At 42.7% G+C, this 21,787-nt stretch overlaps 1 protein-coding gene across 1 annotated transcript in view; it reads right to left on the bottom strand.

The window, feature by feature from the left end:
- The window catches only part of GRK4 (G protein-coupled receptor kinase 4), a 327,280-nt gene extending 323,663 nt beyond the window's left edge, over positions 1 to 3,617 (bottom strand). The window contains exon 1 of the mRNA XM_089691556.1: positions 3,331 to 3,617. Coding sequence (XP_089547682.1) covers positions 3,331 to 3,388 — 58 coding nt within the window. The 5' untranslated portion in view covers positions 3,389 to 3,617. The remainder of the gene's footprint in view (positions 1 to 3,330) is intronic.
- Positions 3,618 to 21,787: the final 18,170 nt, after the last annotated feature.

The following is a 21,787-nucleotide window of genomic DNA, read 5'->3' as shown; positions in this document are numbered from 1 at the left end:
CGAGTACTTGACCAAAACATATCCGTACTCGCCGGGACAAGATAAAAAAAAAAAAAAAAAAAAAAAAATGGTATGGGTGCATCCCTACTGGTCGCGGTAGGCTGCTTTAGGCCTGGCGTTTGCACTTTTAGGTTCACATTTGTGCTGGTGGTGGCGCTGCAGATCCGCAGGAAAATCTGTGCAGCACCCACACAGAGGAATGCAGACCCGCAGGCGGGTGCCATTAGTTCTAATGGCACACCGCCTGCACTGGAAGCCGCAACCGTACTGGGAACCGAGGTTCCCATGCGGGCTGTGTTTTTTCGGAAGAAGTGCAGGGACTTCTCTGCCTGTCCCGGGGCACGGGAGTCCATTCAAATGATTGGGCTCTTGTGCCCGCAGAAAACGCAGCCCGTACGGCCGCATATGTGTAATCTGGGGCTTAATAGCATTAGTGCTATGCAATAGTACTAAACTAGCATCTCTTAAAGTGCAACATGAAAACATGATGGGGGTTATAACAATTCTTCACTCTGTCCAAAGCTATAAAAAAAAAAAAAACTATTTGGGATGTACATACAATTTTTATCAGCTGGATAATGAAAGGTCAGGACCCAAAGAATCAGTTTTTCTGACAAATACAATCCACTAACCGGCAATGACTGGTCACAGTCCGTTTATGCACAATGTTTGCACTTTACACGTCATTACTCAATAAACCCATGTAGATTAGTACCGATGTGCAGCAGGGCTGAGGGAGCTCCACTTGAAGTGTATCCTCATTTTCCTGGCTGATATGATACTAAGCTGTGGTACAATCTGCTAAGTGGTAACTCCTGGTTGCAGTAGATGGCATTACACACAGCGTTTCCACAAATAACGTCATTACGCAGCAAGCCCATATAGATTAATACCGATGTGCAGCAGGACTGAAGGAGCTCCACTCTATTGACAAATATAACACCGAGTTTGGGCCAGGTCCGCTAAGTGGAAGTCCCTAGTTAACAGTAGGTTGCTTCTTGCAGTGTTTGCACTTTAAAAGCCATGACTCAATAAGCCCACACAGATCAGTATCAAGGTACAACAGGACTGAAGGAGCTCCACTTAGTCCCCAGTCACACTGGATGCAAATTATTATTTATTTATTTCAGGTATTTGTATAGCACTGTCAATTTACGCAGCGCTTTACATTAAATATATATATATATTGTACATTCACATCAGTCCCTAACCCTCAAGGAACGTACAATCTAAAGTCCCTAACTTACATTCATACATACACATACTAGGGACAATTTAGACAGGAGCCAATTAACCTGCCAGCATGACTTTTGGAGTTTGGGAGGAAACCGGAGTACTCAGAGGAAACCCACGCACTCACAGGGAGAACATGCAAACTCCAGGCAGGTGGTGCCGGGGTTGGGATTCGAACCAACAACCCTACTGCTGCCAGGTGGAAGTGCTAACCATTTAGCCACTGTGATGCATGTGACTTGCAAATCGCACCTTATTGACCACAATTAGAGCGGTCATATCGGTGCGCTTCCTACTTTTGGTGCGATTTACATAGACATGTCATGTCTTGCAAATCGCACCTGAAATCGGCAAATCACCTGACTTTGAAATCATGCGACTGTCAGTTGCACGATTTCAAAGTCGGGTTTGATGTGACCGGGGCGTTAAGAGTGTAACTTAAATTTCCTGACAAATAGAAAACAGAGTTCCAAAACAAGAAACAAAATTAATAGCTTTTATTGTCGATCATCTTCAGTAAATCTGCCATAGGAGAAATGGGGGCTGCCATTGCGGCCTCCTGTATATGCCAGCTGCCTTTCTAACACGCAGACCCACCAGTGCCAATAAGCTGGAAGGAGGCAGATAAAAATGGTGATTTACTAAAGGATTTGAGAATGCTGACACAACAAATTGTTTGACTATTCACTTTAATTATCCAATCATGTGCAGAGGAAATAAGTAAACAGGAATGATCTTTTGTCTTGAATAATTAAAGTGAATCTTCACTCTTATTGGTATTGGACTGAAGGTATTGAAACCAGGGATTTTCAACCTGAGAGTTTAGCTATGGAAGTCTCTATGTTTCTCTCAAGACGGGATGCCTTGATGTGTAAAGTGGCTAGTTTATGAATGTGCTGTCTACATTTTTTTAACAGGTAACGGTGGAAGGTATGTATAGACACAGCATTCCATGAGTCTACCGTTCACAAATGACTAAAAGAATCTGCGCATTCCCCAACAAGCACAGCAGGAACATTAGGCAACTGTACAAGCAGACCGTAGCTGGAGAAGTTAAAAATAGTATAATAAAACATATACACACTAATATATATATATATATATATATATATAAATTTAAAAAATAAAATCTAAATATGAGAATGTGTTTATACATTTTTTTTTTTATATTTTATCATATGTACTGGATAAGTAAAAAAAAAAAAACTGATACACACTACAACTAAATATATTAAAAATGTATATATTTAATATAAAATTATATATATAAAAAACACTTTTTATATGGATACATTCTAAATATTGATATATGTTGTATATATATTTGTCCTTCCCAACAGTATTTTGGTAGTTTGGCTAAGAACAGGCAACATAGTGCTATTATGCTTTAAGCTGAATATAATGAACATAAAACACTTTCACACTTCCAAGTCCACCCAGAAATGTAATGTTCACATCATCTTTTCCCCCAGAATAGAAATTAAAAAGTATTTTTTATGTTTCAGTTTAATAATCTGTCCACAACAGCCATGCAGGTTACTGCACAACTTCACAACAAAGAAAACTACTTGGAAATGTTGGCAGACATGTAGAATGCGCCGTACCCCCCAATAATTCGTACGAGATAACCCCCCCCCCATCCCAAACAGCAGGTCTGCACTTTGATAAATACAAGTCACTAGTTGCCGGTTGTAACCGATGCAATGTACACTGCCAATGCACTGTGTTATGATATGCAAATCCAGAGCATGCATAATGGAGGTTCTGCAGCAGCCAGCAGATTTCCTATAGAGCAGACTGCTCCCTGTATTGCCCATATGTTGTGTGACAGCACAGGGGTTATTGATGAGCTGGCCTGCACAGGAGTGATCTGATCCTGTTAGGTCCCCCCCGCCTGCAACAGACCCCCATTGGTGGCTCTTCTAAACAAGCTGCAATGATGAAATTCAGAAGGGAAAAAAAGGGGCAAATCCCAGCACATTCCCTATGCACATACCATGCATGCCTCTCAATCATACAATCAGCCTCCCAGCCTTCCACTATGTGTGCATGATCCAGCCTCTGCTCCTTCTGCTCCCCACCCACTATCCCTCTTACCTTCTCTGGCTTTCAGCAACACTGTGTTGGCCACAATGTTCTCAATCTCCATGATCATGAATCAGTGCAGTGGGGATCACACATCTCTGGCTGCACACCCCCCCTCCAGCTGATCCTCTTTATGCTTCCTTGACAGCCAGCAGCACCTGCCCTCTGCTTGCATAGATCCTGTGTATGGGCAGCCTCATCTCCAGCACATTGTAGAGCAGCAGGCAGCCCCTAGCATTGGGTGCACTGTGTGAGTGTGCTCTGCTGTGTGATCTGCTCTCTCCTCTCTGGGCTCCTTCCTTCCTGTTTTGCTCTCAGTGCTGCCTATAGTGAGGCGGGGACAAGGCTGACAGCCCTCCCAAAAGCAGAATGAACCTTCTTCTCCCTACACTCAGCTTCACCTTCCCACATTTGTCAATGGTGCATTCACACCACAGTCCAGGACAGTCCTCGGATGGCACTCTGCAGCCCCTTCTACCAATTATTTGTTTCACTTTTTTTTTTAATAATATTTTTATTTTCAAATTTTTTTCTATAATATATTTTTGTTTATAAATACAGATTATAAGAAGTTGCATTTATACATTATTTCTTTATTTCAGATACTTATATAGCGCCATCAATTTACGCAGCGCTTTACATATATATTGTAAGTTCGAAAGAGCAGGGCCCTCGATCCCCTCATGTTTTGCATTGTATTGGTATTGTTCTGTCACATGTTCTGTTCCCCTTTGTAATGTACAGCGCTGAGCGAACTATTGGCGCTTTATAAATACTGTATAATAATAATAATATTGTACATTCACATCAGTCCCTAACCCTCAAGGGGCGTACAATCTAAGGTCCCTAACTCACATTCATACATACACATACTAGGGACAATTTAGACAGGAGCCAGTTAACCTACCAGCAAGGGTGGACTGACAACTCATGGGGCTCCCGGGCGATAGGGGATCATGGGGCCCCTGTGTCCTTGCCCAAACTCAAAAAAGCCTATGAAAAAGGTACCAGGGGCATCTCATGGGGCCCCCTACTGACCCCGGGCCCTCGGGCAGTGCCCGAGTTTCCAAATGGTCAGTCCGCCCCTGCCTACCAGCATGTCTTTGGAGTGTGGGAGGAAACCGGAGTACCCGGAGGAAACCCACGCAGGCACAGGGAGAACATGCATACTCCAGGCAGGTGGTGCCGTGGTTGGGATTCAAACCAATGACCCTAGTACTGCCAGGCAGAGCTGCTAACCACTTAGCCACTGTGCTGCTCGGTATTAACATACAAATAACACAAAAATCATAATATCCAGAATACCTCTTAGCCCTAGTTCAAATATATACGGCCGTGCGGGACGCGTTTTGTGTGGGCACGAGAGCCCATTCATTTGAATGGACTCCTGTGCCCTGTGACACACAGGGAATAAGTCCCTGCACTTCTTCTGAAAACGCAGCCCGCACAAGAATCTCGGCTCCCAGTACGGTTGCGTTTTCCATTTCACATTTACCCCTGGTGCACATTAATTCGGCCGTGTTTTGCGTGGACACGAAAGCTCATTCATTTGAACGGACTCCTGTGCCCCATGACACGCAGGGAAGAAGTCCCTGAACTTCTTTTGAAAACTGGAACCTCGCTACGGTTGCGTTTTCCAGTGCGGGTGGCGTGCCATTAGAACTAATGGCACCCACCCACGGGTCCGCATTTCTCTGTGCGGGTGCTGCGGCTGCACAGATTTTCATGCGAATCCGCAGCGGCACCACCCGCACAGATGTGAAACGCATTACTGTTCAAATCATATGCTATTCTTTTGCAGTGCGATTTGAGCTATTCATTTTGTATGGCTCAAATCGCACCCGCAGGAAAAGTGCAGGACCCTTTTTTTCACACTGGGATCGGATCGCATGGGTGTGCACACCGATGCGTTCCGATTCAGCCAATCGCACTGCCTTTTGAGCACCGTTTTCGGGGCATCTTTAGCTTAACATTGACACCCGATTGTGATGTGATGCAGGATTTTTTCTGCAACTCCCGCACCGCATAAGGCTAGGTTCACATCTGTGCAGGTGGTGCGGCTGCGGATCCGCACAAAAATCCGTGCAGCCGCACCACCCACACAGACCCACGGGTGGCTGCCATTTGTTCTAATGGCACGCCGCCCGCACTGGAAAACAGAACCGTAGTGAGGTTCCCCTGCGGGCTGCATTTCAGAAGAAGTGCAGGAACTTCTTCCCTGTGTGTAATGTGGCACAGGAGTCCATTCAAATGAATGAGCTCTCATGTCCACGCAAAACACGGCCGCATATATGTGCACCAGGGGTATATTTGAACTGGCCCAGCTGCATTCACACCTGCGTGTTTCCTAAACGCAGGTAAATGTGCGTTTTGCCATGTGGTTCAGGAACACACTGCAACCACACACCAGGCCCATGCACACTAGTCGCCTGAAAAAATGCCATAAAATCTAGAAGAACAAAAGTGGCAGAAAAACGCTCATAAAGGCTCGTACTGCACACGTTTATGAGCGTTTCTGTGCGTTTGCATTTATAAGCAATTTTTTTCTAAAACATTCCCCTCATTTTTCACTATAATAAACTGTTGGCGCTATATAAATCCTGTATAATAATAATAATCAACACTTGAAAATGCCATGTTTATGTTTGTCAAGCATTTTTTCTGCCTGAAAGATCCTTTTATAAACACGCTTGTGATGCGTTTTTTTTCAGCCTGTAAATGTTCCTCTTCAGATATCCCTGTAAGCCAAAATGTCCATGGTCACATAGGCGAACATGGGGGGGGGATTTACTAAAAACTGGAGCACTCAGAATCTGGGCAGCTGTGCATGGTAGTCAACCAGCTTCTAATGCAGGCCATACATGGGTTGAATACTGAACGATTTTTCGTCCGAAAAACTAAAACGTTGTTCGCTCGGTAATCCGATGGTGCCATCAATGATTTCGGAAATTGGCCGACCAAGTCATAAAGTTCACCCCATATAACAGGGGAAACTTCTGTTCCTTCCAGGTCATAGCTCATGCGCATATTCTTTTCGGAAAAACGATCGTATGATTTGACCATCATTGAGTCAAAAATCGGTAGTTTTTCACAAATTTTCCAACATGCCCGATCACCGAAAAGGGGAGGAACCACAAAAATCGGCCTGTGCCATTGACCCACTAATAGAGCGAAAATTGGCCGATTATTCTTAGGTTCGATTTTTAGACGAGAAAAAAAAAAAAATCGGTCGAATTTTGACCCGTAAGCTATGACAATAAAACCTGGAATTTGACTGGTTTCTATGCAGAGCTGCACCAGATTTACACTCTCCAGTTTTAGAAACTAATCCCCATATAGTTGCTTCTACAGGCTGAAAGAAAAAAAAACAAAAAAAAAGCCTATTTAAGCAACATTTTTTATGCCCAGTGTGCATGAGGCCTATAATTGTTAATTGCACCCCAAGCACAGGTGGTAGACGCTCGTTTTGGCGTGCATTTCGTCAAATGCAGTAAAAATGCACCAAAACACGCGGCAAAAACAACACTATGCTTCACTCAAATAGTTTTGGAGCTTCTTTGGCACATTAACACGTGAAAAACTCACAAAAAAGTGAGCAGGAATACACGTGAGAATGGGGCCTAACACGTAAGGAAAACACCTATAATCACATACAATAAAACAAGCAGAATCCCCAGCAAAAAAACAAACAAAAAAAAAGCAAAAACAAAGAAAATCTCTTTTAGACTGAGTTCACACTGGTGTGCTCTTTCCCTGCTAAAACGCATCTCTCCATCACAACAAAAGTGCTGCGTTTGCTTTTTGTCCGTTTTGCAGTTCTTTTCGCAGTTCATTTTGTGCTTTTCTACACTCTTTTGACGCGTTTTTAAAGCGTTTTGTTCAGGTCTTTATTTTTTTTTTATTTTTTATTAGTGGAATTTTTTTGTTGCTGCGCAGAAAAAAAATGCAAAACGACGCAGCAAAAAAGCACTACCATGCAGTTTCTCTATCAAATGCTATTGTAGCAAAAACGCTGCTTTTTGCTTTAAAAAACTGTAGTGTGTTTTTGGTGCATTTTTTGAGTTACATGTCAATTTTTTTTTAGATGGCCAGGGATGAAAGCAAAGGCAAAATACATCTAAAATACAAATGTGTTTTATTGCAATGCATTACAAATGCAATATGCTTTTTTAAAACACATACTATGTTTTCAAACACACCGGTGTGAACGGGCCCTTAACCTATACGCTTTGTAAACATTGCCAGTTGGACTCCGTTTATCAGTAAGGCAGAATCAAACAAGGTTCCCACCAGTGTGCTGCAGTTCAGATGCAGCACAGTTGTACCTGTGGTTTTCTTGCATATTACCCACGGTTTTAGCTGCAGTCCTATAGACTTCTATTAAGTTGAATGTTTTTGAAGTATTTTTTTAAAAGCGCACCATAAGTCCTACATGCTGCATCTTTGGTGTGCTTCCTGAAAATGCAGCAAAAACGTGCAACCTAATAGAAGTCTATAGCAGTGATGGCGAATCTATGGCACGTGTGCCGGAGATGGCACGCAGAGCCATTTCAGTGGGCACTCCAAGAAGATGAGCGCACAAGGACCACACTGCACCCCCCATCGAACTACATCTCCCACATGTCTCTGGGGCCAGGGTGGGCGTGGATGAGAGGAAGCGGCTCCCACATGGTTCTGGTGCCAGCGGCGACGTATCAAGATGGGCGTGGATTAGAGGAAGCGGCTCCCACATGGCTCTGGCACCACGGGTGACGTATCCAGGGATGGTTGTGGATAAGAGGAAGCGGCTCCCACATTGCTTCGGTGCCAGAGGCAACATTTTCAGCTTGGATGGGAATGAACTGCCGGGTTGGAAGCTACACCGACACTGCCGGAGGTGAGATTAACTGCTTGCCAACCGTGCTATAACCGAAAGACGGCTACAGCGCGGTTGTCTAGTTCTGGGAGGGCATCCATGGGCATCCTCCCAGAACATGCCCACTGCACATCCCCAGTGGAGCGCACCCGGCGCTGTCAGTGATGAGGTAAAAGGCCAATCACAGTGGCCTTTTACCATGTGAATAGCTGTGTCATTGAACCCCAATGTAAATACAGTTGCCGGTTATTGGTTGCACTTTCTTCATGCTGTCATCAATGCCCAGCAGTGCCGCCCAACAGTGTCATTTGTCAGTGCTGCCCAGCAGTGCCGTCTGTCAGTGCTGCCCAGCAGTGCCGCCAGTCAGTGCCTCCAGTTGGTGCTATCAGTCAGTGCTCCTTATTAGTGTCCATCATTCCTGCATATCAGTGCAGCATCATCAGTGCCTCCTCATCAATGCCCACCAGTGCCGCCTCACTAGTGCTACCTATCAGTGCCACCTTATCAGTGCAGCCTCATCAACACACATCAGTGAAGGAGAAAAAGTACCTGTTTGCTAAATTTTATAATAGAAACAAAGAAAACCTTTTTTTTAAATTATTTTTTGCTCTTTTTTCATTTATAGCACAAAAATAAAACACCCAGTGGTGATTAAATATCACCAAAAGTAAGCTCTATTTGTGGGAAAAAAATTATAAAAATTTCATATGGGTACAATGTTCCGTGCAATTGTCATTCAAAGTGCAACAGTGCTGAAAGCTGAAAATTGGCCTGGGCAAGAAGGATATAGAAGTGCCCGGTAGGCAAGTGGTTAATTGCAGTGTTGGCACATTGAAATCAGTAAATTGGTTTTGTGTTGCAGTTTGGGCACTCGGGCTCAAAAAGGTTCGCCATCACTGGTCTATAGGATCGCGGCTAAATCCACAAGTAAAACAAACAAAAAGTACGGGTATATTCATGCTGCAGCTAAACTGTAGTGCAGGCAGCAGTTTGAACCCGGCCTAAACGTTTTGCATGCTGCATCTTTGGTCCTGTGTTAAAAAAGCATACTAACAATTCATCTCCTATTGAAAATCAATAGGAACACATCGAAAAAACACCATGGTGTCTTTTTGGTGAGTCTTTTGAGATACTTGCCATTTTTTTTTCAGGTGACCAGGGATGAAAATGCATCTAAAATGCATTTGCTCTTTAACGCAACACATTAGCCTGTGTTCACACTGGTGCACTTGAAACAGTGGCATGCAATTTGGAAAAAAAACATATCAAATTTTTAGCCCCTTGGCGCTGGCGCCTCCCGGCCCTTTAAGTGATTTGTGATGCTGGGAGGTTGGGAGGGGTTTAGGGTCATGCGACCGCCATGCTTGGCTGTCACATCGGTCACATGATCAAACAGCTCCCAATTGCAAGTAGCGATTGAGACCTTTCCGGGAGCCGCCGGTAAATGTGTTGAGAGCGAGAAGTGCACGCGCTCTCGGCACATGTTTGTTTACATTGGGTACGCAAATATGTGGCCTCTCAGTGTCAAGGCCCAGCCTCCAAAAGAGGCCACATATTTGCGTACCAACTGCAATTCCATCCATAAATCAACTGTATCAAGTATGGACAAGAGCACAGGTCTCCTTTTGTACTCTCAAGTGATCACAAGTGATGAGAAACTGGAATCTCCAAGGGTGTGAAAATACACGACTGATTGACCCTGTAAAGTCAATGTTTTTCTGCTGCAACCAGTCAACTTCGGACAGTTGAAACCTTCACGATCTGTCACTCATGGCTTGGCCAAAATTATTGTTCCATACATGTGAATTTCTATCAATTCATATATACAGTCATGGCCCAAAATTTTGGCACCCCTGCATCTGTCAGATAATACACCACTTCACCTAGAAAATTATTGCAATTACAAATGTTTATTTCTTTTGTTTGTATTGGTATGACACAAAAAATAAGTGGTGAAACAAAAAGCCAAATCTGACACATTCCACGCAAAAACCCCTAAAATGGACTGGACAAAATTATTGGCACCCTCAGTTTAATATTTGGTATCGCACCCCTTGGAAAAAATAACTGAAATCAATCGCTTCCTGTGACCATCAATGAGTTTTAAACCTCTCAACTGGAGTTTTAGACCATTCATCTTTTGCCAGCTGCTCCAGGTCTCTCAAATTGAAAGACTTCCTTTTCCCAACTGCTGTTTTGAGATCTCTCCACAGGTGATCTCAAATGGATTGAGATCTGGACTCATTGCTGGCCAGTTCAGTACTCTCCAGCGCTTTGTCTGAAACCATTTCTGGGTGCTTTGGGTCATTGTCCTGCTGTAAGACCCATGACCTCTGACAGAGACCCAACTTTCTGACACTGGGCCCTATATTGTGCCCCAGAATTCTTTGGTCGTCTTCAAATTTCATAATGCTATGAACACGGTCAGGATATCCAGTGCCTGAAGCAGCAAAGCAGCCCTAAAACATAAAACGATGAGCTTTACCAAAAAGCTGTAATTTTGTATCATCATTCCACAGCACATTCTCCCAAAAGGATTTTGGCTTCCTCAGGTAAGTTTTGGCAAACTCCAATCTGGCTTTTTTATGTTTCTGTGTCAGCAGTGGGGTCCTCCTGGGTCTCCTACCATAGAGTCCCTTTTCATTCAGACTGGGACATATAGTGCATGTTAACACAGTTGTACTCTGTGCCTGAAGGTAGGCTTGAATTTGTTTGGAAGTTGATCGAGGTTCTTTATCCACCATTCAAACAATCCTTTGACCAAGTCTCTCTTTCGTCCATGTCCAGGGAGATTAGCTACAGTGCCATGGGCTGTACACTTCTTGACAATGTTGCGCAGTGGACACAGGAATGTTAACCCCTTTGTGCCTAAGGGTAAAACAAATCTTAACTTCTAAGCACAATTTTGCAACTTTGACACGTGTTAGCAAAACCCATACATAGCATCACAACTACTTTGTGCATCCAGGTGGATTACACCTTGTTTTTTTTTCCAGGACAAATTGGGCTTTAATTTGGTGGTAAATGGTAATGGTTATCTCCAGATTTATTTTTTTTTATTACCAAAGGAAAACTGGCTCAAAATAGTAAAAAAAAATAATTAGCTGTATTTTTCTTGCTACTACCATAACCTACCACCAAAGAAAAATCCCAAATAATTTCTCCTGCTCCTGATGATCACAGCGATACCACATGTATGTATGTGTATGTTAGTTGTCGTATGTACCCGTAGTACTGCCAAGAAAGAATAGTGCGCAGTTTGCTTTTTTTTATCCTACTACTAGCTGATACTGATACTTATTTAAAGTGATTCTAAAGGTTCATTTTTATTTTGTAAATAACAAACATGTTATACTTACCTAAGGTATGCAGTGGTTTTGAACTGAGCAGCCTGGATCCTCCTCTTCTCGGGTCCCCCGCAGGCTCTCATGGCTCCTCCTGTCTGTCTGGTGCCTCCACAGCAAGCAGCTGTGTCCATTCATACACGGAGCAGTGGCTTGGCCCCACGGAGCTGCTGCACCCTGAAGGTTTTTTTACCTTCTTGCATAGAATACATGAAGGTAAAAAACCTTCAACCTTTACAACCACTTTAAAAATTAAAAAAAAAATACTGACCAAAAAAAGAAAAACTGATCCTTGACCTTGACCCAAACACTAACCCTGGCACAGACCTAGAACAAACCTTGATCTGGGTATTTTTGTTTATTTTGTTATTATTATTTTTATTTATTACACTTTTTTTTCTCTCTGAAAGGACAGAGAGAGATACAATGTATCTCTCTCCTCCATTCAGAGAGAGAAAACAAGCTGGGCAAGCTCCACAGTGACTGATCACTGTGATAGCCAATCAGAGGTTATTACAGTGATCAGGTGACCTGGAATGGGACGTTCCAGGTCCCGACCATTAGAACGGGACCTGGGTCTCCAGTCTTTGTGCTGGGAGCGCAAATCAGCTGAAAAAAGGCCAGTTCTGTGAGGCCGTTAATTTGCGTGCGGTCAGCGTCAAGGGGTTAAGATCTATTAATTGATACAGGTGAGTTTAATTACAAAATACAGGAGCATCACAAACTTGGAATGCAATTAATTCTTACAATTTTGAGAAGGTGCCAATAATTTTGTCAAATCCATTTTTAGGGTTTTGCGTGGAATGTGTCAGATTTGGCTTTTTGTTTTTCCACTATTTTATGTCATACCAATACAAACAAAAGAAATAAACATGAGAATCCCTAAACATTTGTAATTGCAACAGGTTTCTGGGCCAAGTGGTGCATTATGTGACAGAAATGCAGGGGTACCAATATTTGTGACCATAACTGTAAATCAATCATATCAAGCCAATCAGAGGAAAGCACAGGTCTCCTTTTGTAGTGGTGAAAAGCAGAGTGCAAAAATACGCCATTGTTCGGGCCTGCTCAGTCAAATTTTTTTCTGCTGCAACCGGTCAGCTTAAGTCAGTTGAAGCTGTCACTATCTGTTACTGATCAATGGTCCATACACATGTAACCCAAGTTTCGATCAGTTCTGAACATAAGTCAATCGGGTGGAAGATCAGGTCTCCTTTAGTACTAAATGTAAATAAAAGTGCAGCGCTTATAATTAACAAATAATAATATAAAACTGTGCAATCTCATATGCAAACCAATAAAATACAAACAAAAAGTCCCATGAAAAGTCCACCATAAAAAGTGCAGATCCAATGCCGTCCTCACGAAGAAGAGAAAAGGAATCTTCCAAATCAATGTGAAGCAAACTGAAAAAGCTAAACACTTCCACCAAAGGTATCACTAAATGTGAATAGAAACACCAGGGACTGTCATAATGTAAGTATAAAACCTCACAATGTATTAAAAATTAAAACTACTCACAAGAATGTATAATAGCCAAATTGTAAAGTCTTCACAGTAGGTTTCCTCCTCCGTTCGTGTCGTGCACAACTCCACTTCCAGGTCTCAATCAGCATAACGACGTCACATCCCGTGGCCTCCGACGCGTTTCATCAGAGCTCACATCAGGAGGAGTGGCCTTTAGAGCTACTGAGCAATCGGAAATGATGGACCACAGGAATTGGTTCGGGCGCCTAAAACATTTGTAGAGTTAGGGGTACTGTGACATGGATCTGTGGCTTACGTATATATTTGCAAATGTATGCTAACTAAACCCCTGTTTTTTAATGCTGTGAGACAGATTAATTTGGTTGTTGGTAAGCTGGCTGGCAAGTTGAGCTGGGAACTTTCTTTTCTTTTTTTTGACATGTGTTGCCTGTCCATGTGTTCCTTGCTGTAAAAGCCAGTTAAAGACTGGGGCAGTGGCCATTTTTTGTACAAACTACTCACAAGAGTGTATAATAGCCAAATCATACAGTCTTCACAGTATGTTTCCTCCTCCGCTCATGTCGTGCACAACTCCACTTCCAGGTCTCGATCAGCGTAACGAAGTCACATCCCGTGGCCCCCTCCAACGCGTTTTGTCAGAGCTGACATCAGGGGGAGTGGCCTTTAGAGCTACTGAGCAATCAGAAACTATGGACCACGGGAATTGCTTCGGGCACCTAAAAGTGGCATCAATCGACCCTGTATGATAATTTTTTTTTTTCTGTCACAACTGATCTCACCTAATTTTATCATTGTTCAGTTTAATCGTGCCGAGTATGCCCGCTATAAGGCCTCATGGACACCGATTCTCCTGTGCATCAGCATTTACCAGCACATGCATGCATGGTGTATGTCTTGTGTTCCACAATGATGAATGAATCCCCCATTCTTGGCTACTGTATTCTGTCTAGACATGTCCAGAACAAAAAAATGTGTTTAGTTTTATATCAATTCTTTAAAGCAGAACTTCACTCTCTCTCAATCAACACTGACTACTTTTTATTCTTTATCCTGCTAGCATTGGTAAATGGATAGGAAAGTATATCATATTTATTTGTTTTAAGCTTTTTTAACATTTTTTTCAGTTACTGCCTGGTTTCCATGCCTAAGCAAATGATGTCATACATCCCAGCAGTCTCCAGGAGGGGAGGGAGGATTCTCAGCTCAGCCTATACCTGAGATAAAGGTAGATGGATTCCAGGAAGTAACTGCTACATGAATCATTACATAACAACAATAAATTAAATAGCATCTTTGGTTTGCGGTGCTCAGATGCAGTGCAGTTCCACTTTACGTTACTAATTTTGTTTCATTGCATTCATAACCAAGTTAATTTCATTTAGTTCAGTTTCTTTTCGTTTATTAATTTTGACTGGTTTCATGTTTTTTCAAAGGATTCAAAGTATTCGAATCAAATTTGAATTGAGAATATCAAATCAATCCAAATTCATTGTGAAGAACTGTTTCTATTCTATTCGAAATTAAACTTTTGGTTATTTTCAATTTTAATGTATTCAGTGTTATACTATTCTATTTTTCTATTCTGTTTAGTTCTGTTTTATTCTTTTCTTTTTTATTCTATTCTGTTTTATTCAATGCTTTTCTTTACAAAATTTTATTTTCTAAAAATGACTATATTCTTTCTATTTTATTCTATTCAAATGTATTCTATTTTTTTCTATTCTATTCCTTTATTTTCTATTCCATTCTATTCTGTTTTATTCTATTCTTTTTACAGGGCCGCCATCAGATGGGGACAGCCCATACATACAGTATGTAGGGGGCTCAAGCGTCCCAAGAAGCCCGGGTGGTGGGCTGCAACCAACGGGTTTCAGCCACTGTGGGGGGCCGACCACTTTCTGGTTCCTCTAGTTTTGACTGCCATATGCACACAGACACAGCAGACAGCCCACCTGAGTTCTCAGCTAGAGAAACAGAAGCCATGTCAGGGAGGCTGGAGGAGAAAATCAGTTGACTAACTGAGGGGCAAATACTGTGAAGGGGGAGGAGCTCTCCATTGTTTAAGGAGACCAGCTAAGCAGTAAGTACCCAGGATGATCTTCATTTTTATTTCTGTTGACTGCTGATGGGAAAAATTTAAGAAGTGGATTTATCTGTTCCTGCCCCCAATTCTTCCATTGCACAATGCCTGCCCCATACCTCCATCACTGTACTATGTTTTCTGCGGTAACACTGGCATTGTTTTATCCTCTTAGTCCTCTCCAAAAATGTAGCAGAAATTTGTTCAAGCACAGCTTGCTTTGCAGCTCCCCAAATCCCTTGGAAATAATGAAGTCTCACCATCAAAAGACTTTTAGGAAGAAAATGAAATCTTTGCAGGTGATGTTTGGGGCAGCCATGAAGAGGGGGAGGTGGGATAGGAGAGATAGAGCAATAAAGCAGGTTGGGGGGGGGAGGTGTTATACAGATGATGGCGGTATAGATGGGCAGAGATCTGGGAACAGAGCCAATGTCACCTGGAGGAACACTGTTCTCTAGGCAGGCAAAGGAGACCTGGAAAATGTTCTCCTACCTCCACTGAACTTACCATGTATACAAGTACAAGGGTGTGCAAATCATATTGCCCAATGCTCATTGTCACGGATCCCCCACGCCCACAGCGACTAGCTAGTCATGCAGTTCCAGGCACTGGGCATGTAGTTCTTTTTTTACCTTTAGCCCTGTATTTAGTTTATATTTCAAATTTGTGAATGTGATTCGAATTTCTTCATTTAGTTTTGTTATTTTGGATTTGTTTAAATTCATTACTATTGTAATTCGGATACATCCAAATCTCTGAATAACGAAAATTTTGTATGAATTTCGATTCGGAACGAAGAGAACAGCACGTCTAATTCTGACAGCCACTAGTACTAGCTATCAGCATAGTCGAATACTGCATACGCAGCTCAGGTTACATGCTGGAGATTGCTGCGAGGTAGGCAGGTAGGTAGGTGCATAGTTGGCTCCTTTCACAATTCTGAGCTTTTGAAGTGTCCCATTGACTTACAATGGAGGCTTTTTGGTGTGCTTTTGAAAAACTTCACCAAAGATGCAACATGCATCACTTTTCAAATAACAGCACACCTGCAGTGTGCTCAGCTATATAGGATTTAATGGGGAATAGTTTTCATGCGCTTTTGTCGCCCTAAAAAAGTGCGGCAAAAGTGCAACAGTGTGAAAGAAGCCTAATTGCAGAAGAGACATTGGGGGAATTTATCACAACTGAAGCAGACAGAATCCGGAACAGATGGGCATGGCAACCAATCAGCTTCTATCTTCAGCTGGTTCTGGAACAGATGAGCATGGCAACCAATCAGCTTCTATCTTCAGCTGGTTCTGGAACAGATGAGCATGGCAACCAATCAGCTTCTATCTTCAGCTGGTTCTGGAACAGATGAGCATGGCAACCAATCAGCTTCTATCTTCAGCTGGTTCTGGAACAGATGGGCATGGCAACCGATCCGCTTCTATCTTCAGCTGGTTTTGGAACAGGTGGGCATGGCAACCAATCGGCTACTATCTTCAGCTGGTTCTGGAACAGGTGGGCATGGCAACCAATCAGCTTCTATCTTCATCTGGTTCTGGAACAGGTGGGCATGGCAACCAATCAGCTTCTATCTTCAGCTGGTTTTGGAACAGGTGGGCATGGCAACCAATCGGCTACTATCTTCAGCTGGTTCTGGAACAGGTGGGCATGGCAACCAATCAGCTTCTATCTTCATCTGGTTCTGGAACAGGTGGGCATGGCAACCAATCAGCTTCTATCTTCAGCTGGTTCAGTTAAACTTTGAAATGAAAGCTGATTGGTTGCCAAGCACATGGGCTCCTGTTTTGAAAAACTCCCCTTCTGCGATAATAGCCCGACTACTTGCGTTCTGTCATAATGAAGACTTCAGTTCCATTTACCAGTGTTAATAACAAGTTATAGGTGTCACTTAACCACTTGCCCTTCATAGGATTTACCCCTCTTCCTGACCAGGCCATTTTTGCGATACAGCACTGTGTTACTTTAACTGACAATTGCACGGTCATGCAACGCTGCACCCAAGTTAAATGTATGTCCTTTTTTCCCACAAATGGAGTTTTGTTTTGGTGGTATTTGATCACCTCTGCGTTTTTAATTTTTAGCGCTATAAACAAATAAAGACCAGCAATCTAAAAAAAAACCTGTATTTTTTTACTTTTTGCTATAAAACATGTCCAGTAATAAAATTTAAAAAATCGAATTTAATCATAAATTTAGGCCAAAATGTAATCTGCTACAGAGGGCTGCTGTTAGAAACCACGGGGCCCCACACAGCCAACCTGGCAGGGCCCCTCCTTCCAAAAAGAAATAACACAGGTCTGCGACTAAAAATCTGTTTGATTATTTTCATCTAATTTCATGTATTTTGGTGTGGTGAAAACAAATAAAATATTGAAAAAACTAGAGATCATGATTTGCCACAAAATGCAAAATTGTCTTCAAATTTTTACATTTTTGGTATTTTGTTTATATTATGGTTTTTTTAACCAAATTTAAAGTCCAAATTACTATTAATTAATTCACATAAGTGCATGTAAGATATAAAATTCCAAAAAAACCTTAAAGGGGTTGTCCGAGTTATGTAAAAAAAATATAGCACTGTAAATCTGATGGTCAGCAATATATACATAAGCTAATCAAGTTTTAGGGAAAAAAAATTCTATTTCCTCATTTCCCTAGTTCTCTTCTGGCCCTTTGTTGTTATTTGCAGGTAAACAATATCTGCCCCTCCCCCCCCCCCCCCCTGCAAAGGGGGTGAATACAAGTGCTGCCCTGAGTGACATGTCTGACTACTGGGATACTCAGCAGCATGTTGTATGTGCAAGCATCAGCCCTGAGTCTGTGCTTCTAATGGTAGAAAGGGTTATTCTTGGTGGTTTTTACGCTTCCATACCTGTAGGTCATTCCGTACACTTGAAGTAAACCTATGAGAACTTGGAATTGGTTCTTCGTAAACTTAAATATGAAGACCATGGTTGGCAAGTGTGTGGGGACTTGAAGGTCTTGTGCATGCTGCTCGGGCAACAAGCTGTGTATACCAAATACCCTTGTTTTCTGTGTCTATGGGACAGTCGAGACTGACAAAATCACTGGACCAAGAAAAGTTGGCAGCCGAGGGTGCAAACAGTCGGTCACAAAAATGTCCTCCGAGAAACTTTGGTACCTTCCCATAAAGTTCTTCTACCACCTCTCCACATAAAATTGGGATTGATGAAGCAATTCGTAAAATCACTTCCAAGAGATGGAGAATGCTTCAAATACTTGGTCACCAAGTTTCCAGGCCTGTCTGAGGCAAAATTGAAGGAAGGTGTGTTCGTCGGACCAGACATTAGAAGGCTTGTAGTTGATCAAGAGTTTGTTAATACCATGACGGATCCTCAAAAAGAAGGGTGGATTGCATTTAAAGACGTCGTACAGAAATTTTTAGGCAATAACAAAGATCCTCACTACAAAAAGATCGTCGGACGAATGCTAAAAGCATTTCAAGCTTTAGGTTGCCTGATGAGTTTGAAAGTGCATTTCCTCTAGTCCCACCTTGACTACTTTCCTGAATATGTGGGAGCTGTGAGTGAGGAACAAGGTGAACGATTCCACCAAGACATTAAAGAGATGGAAAGGAGATACCAGAGAAAATGGAGCATTACAATGATGGCAGACTACTGTTGGATGCTTCAGAGAGACATTCCAGATGCTACTCACAAGTGTAACTGCACCAAGAGGAGCCTCACAGGGAAGAAGAATCGAGTTTAGTATGTGTAGGTGAGCTCATTTCAGTTCAAAAAAGGATTTTCATGAATAAATTGTAATAAAACTTTAATTTTATAAGTCTATTTCCATTTATTTTGAGGTATTGCCTTATTTAACATAGTTACCTAAATTGTCAGGAAACGATGTCCTTTGACAAAATGGAGGTCAGTTTCGGATTCATCGCACTAAAAAACAAAGATTATGTGGAATAACCAAAACTGCTCTTGAAAAAATTTTTTTTGCAAACTATTATAATAGTTTACTATGCTTCAGTTATGAATGAACAGTGATTGGTACCGATCACTCATCGTGTTCATTTGGGAAAGGAAGGGGCTGGCAAATGTGATGTATTTACCGGACCTTTCCCCCACTCTCCATCCTGAAACTGTGTGCTTGCAGCAGCTGAAAGGAAAGGAGGGAAGCCGGCAGTACTGTGGGGGGGGAGCACACAAAGGGGGCCTGGGCAGCAGGGGGGCCATTACTGGAACCGATTCCCTGTAGGGCTCTCTGTGTAGCAGCTGAAAGGAGAGGAGGGAGCTGGCAGCATTGTGGGCGTGAGCACATAAAGGGGGCCTGGGCAGCAGGGGGGCAATTACTGGAAACGATCCCCCGCATGGCTCTCTCTGCAACAGCTGAAAGCCAGCGGGAGGGAGAGGAGAAGCTGGCTTTCAGCTGCTGCAGAGAGTCATACAGCAATTGCCCCCTCCCACCATACCAATCACCCTCCCTGCCTACATCCAATTCACCCAGCTGCCTGGGCCCTGTAAATGAGGACTGGTGGTACCCACTTATCCACGGCCCTGCTGATACATGTATTTTCTAAAAAATCCCAATACGTGTAAATTAATTGGTTTCCGTGAAAGTTATAATGGCGGTATATATACTGTAATTTTTTCTTTATACTAGTAATGGTGGCGATCAGCGACTTATAGCAGGACTGCGGCGGGCATTCTGACACTGGGGGAGAACTGACTAACTGCCACTGACATCCCAATGACACAAATACAGTGATCAGTGCTAGTAAAAAGCACTGACACTGTACTAATGACACTGGGCAGGAAGGGGTTAACATCTGGGGTGAGCAAAGGGTTAACTGTGTGCTGTTTTACTATGTGTGCTGTGTGTGTTTTACTAGGGAAACATACTGCTTTGTATTGCTCTGTTATACAGGCCAACATGCTGCTTTGTATTGCTCTGCTATATAGAGCAATACAAATCAGCTGTTGGTGCTGACAGAGGAGAGATCCGTATTGTTTACACACAGACCTCTCCCCTGTCAGCATTCCTCGGTGATCGATGGGTGCCGGTGGGGAATCTCAGGCCAGAACCCAGTGATAGACAGCTGTAGCCACCAATAGTGGCATAGGTAGGGGCGGCATGCGCCCCCTACCCGGAAATGCAAAATCACATATATATATATATATATATATATATATATATATATATGTATATGTGATTTTGCGCAGCCCTGCCGCCCTGTAGCAATAGTTTTGCTATAGGGCGGTGGGAAACTGGTTAAATGCCTTGTTCACATGGAAATCTGAGGGTTCGGTAAAAACAGGCAGTTGAGCTGAAGCTTACCATCTCCTAAGCATGTAGAATGCAGCTACACACTTGCACACAAAAACAGTGGGCATTACCACCCCCAAACATGGCCGATTCAAGTCAATGGGTCCACAGTGCAACCGAAGCACAGTAGTGCTGGCTTTCTAGGCTTAAAATAGGCTGTGAGGAGGCGACATACCAGCCCTCAGCCGTCTGTCTACCACCCTCTGAAAAGGGATCTAGAGGAGTGGCAAGGCCTGCTGTCTGTGTGAATGAGCCCTAAGGACACACACCTGCACCCACAGGGATGTCAAATGTCTGTGCAGCAGCTGTGTCCCAATTGACATCAATGGAACTCTGGCTGGACGTGGATGCATGGAACAACTGTGCATCCCCATGCAAGTAAACAGGGCCCTCACACAGGTATGCACTTCAGTAACCCCCATGTGAATGAGGCCTAAAAGTGATATGTGACAGTTTCTATTACTGTCTGATAGTGTGCGCTAAAATAATCAAGTGCTTGCACCAATGTTCTGGGGTAAAATCATGGTAAAATGTACACCATTACCACAATGGAGGAAACCTTGTCATACCTCCCATCTTTTTGAGATGGGAACCAGGGACACCTGTTAGCAAATGTATGTAGGCACAGGACACACCCCCTGCCACGCCCTCTTAACCACTTGCCCTCAAAAAGATTTACCCCCCGACCAGGCCATTTTTTTAGATATACGGCATTGCATTACTATAACTGCCAATTGTGCGGTCATACAACGCTGTATTCAAAATTTAGACTTGTTTCCCCCACAAAATGAGCTTTCTTTTAGTGTTATTTGATCATCTCTGCGATTTTTATTTTTTGCGCTATAAACAACCCCCCCGAAAATGTAACATTATTTTCTACTTCTGGTTATACAAAATACCCAGTAAATTCAAAGTTAATCATGGGAGGGGAGAGGAGGGAGGACCCACAATGGATGAGCCATAGGAAGCCTATGGGTGACATCACCGACAATTCTGAAAAAAGAAAAACAATATTTTTTACTTTTTGCTATAAAACATATCCAATAAAAAAAATTAATAACAATCAAATTTTGTCATAAATTTAGGCCAAAATGTATTCTGCTACATGTCTTTGCTAAAAAAAAATTAATTGGTTTACAAGAAAGTTAAAGCAAGCGTCTACAAATGGCGGTATATATACTGGAATTTTTTTTTTTTTTATACTAGTAATGGAGGTGATCAGCGACTTATAGCGGGACTGCGCCGGGCATTCTGACACTGGGGGGGAACTGACTAACTGCCACTGACATCCCAATAACACCAATACAGTGATCATTGCTGATAAAAAGCACCAACACTGTACTAATGACACTGGGCAGGAAGGGGTTGACATGTGTTATGATGAAAATGTTAACTGTG

This window comes from Staurois parvus, unplaced genomic scaffold (genome assembly GCF_062004578.1).
Source record: "Staurois parvus isolate SC_StPar_1 unplaced genomic scaffold, SC_StPar_1.0 ptg000564l, whole genome shotgun sequence".
NCBI lineage: Eukaryota > Metazoa > Chordata > Amphibia > Anura > Ranidae > Staurois > Staurois parvus.
Note: the sequence above shows the minus strand (reverse complement) of the source record. Positions and strands in the feature narration are given on the sequence as shown.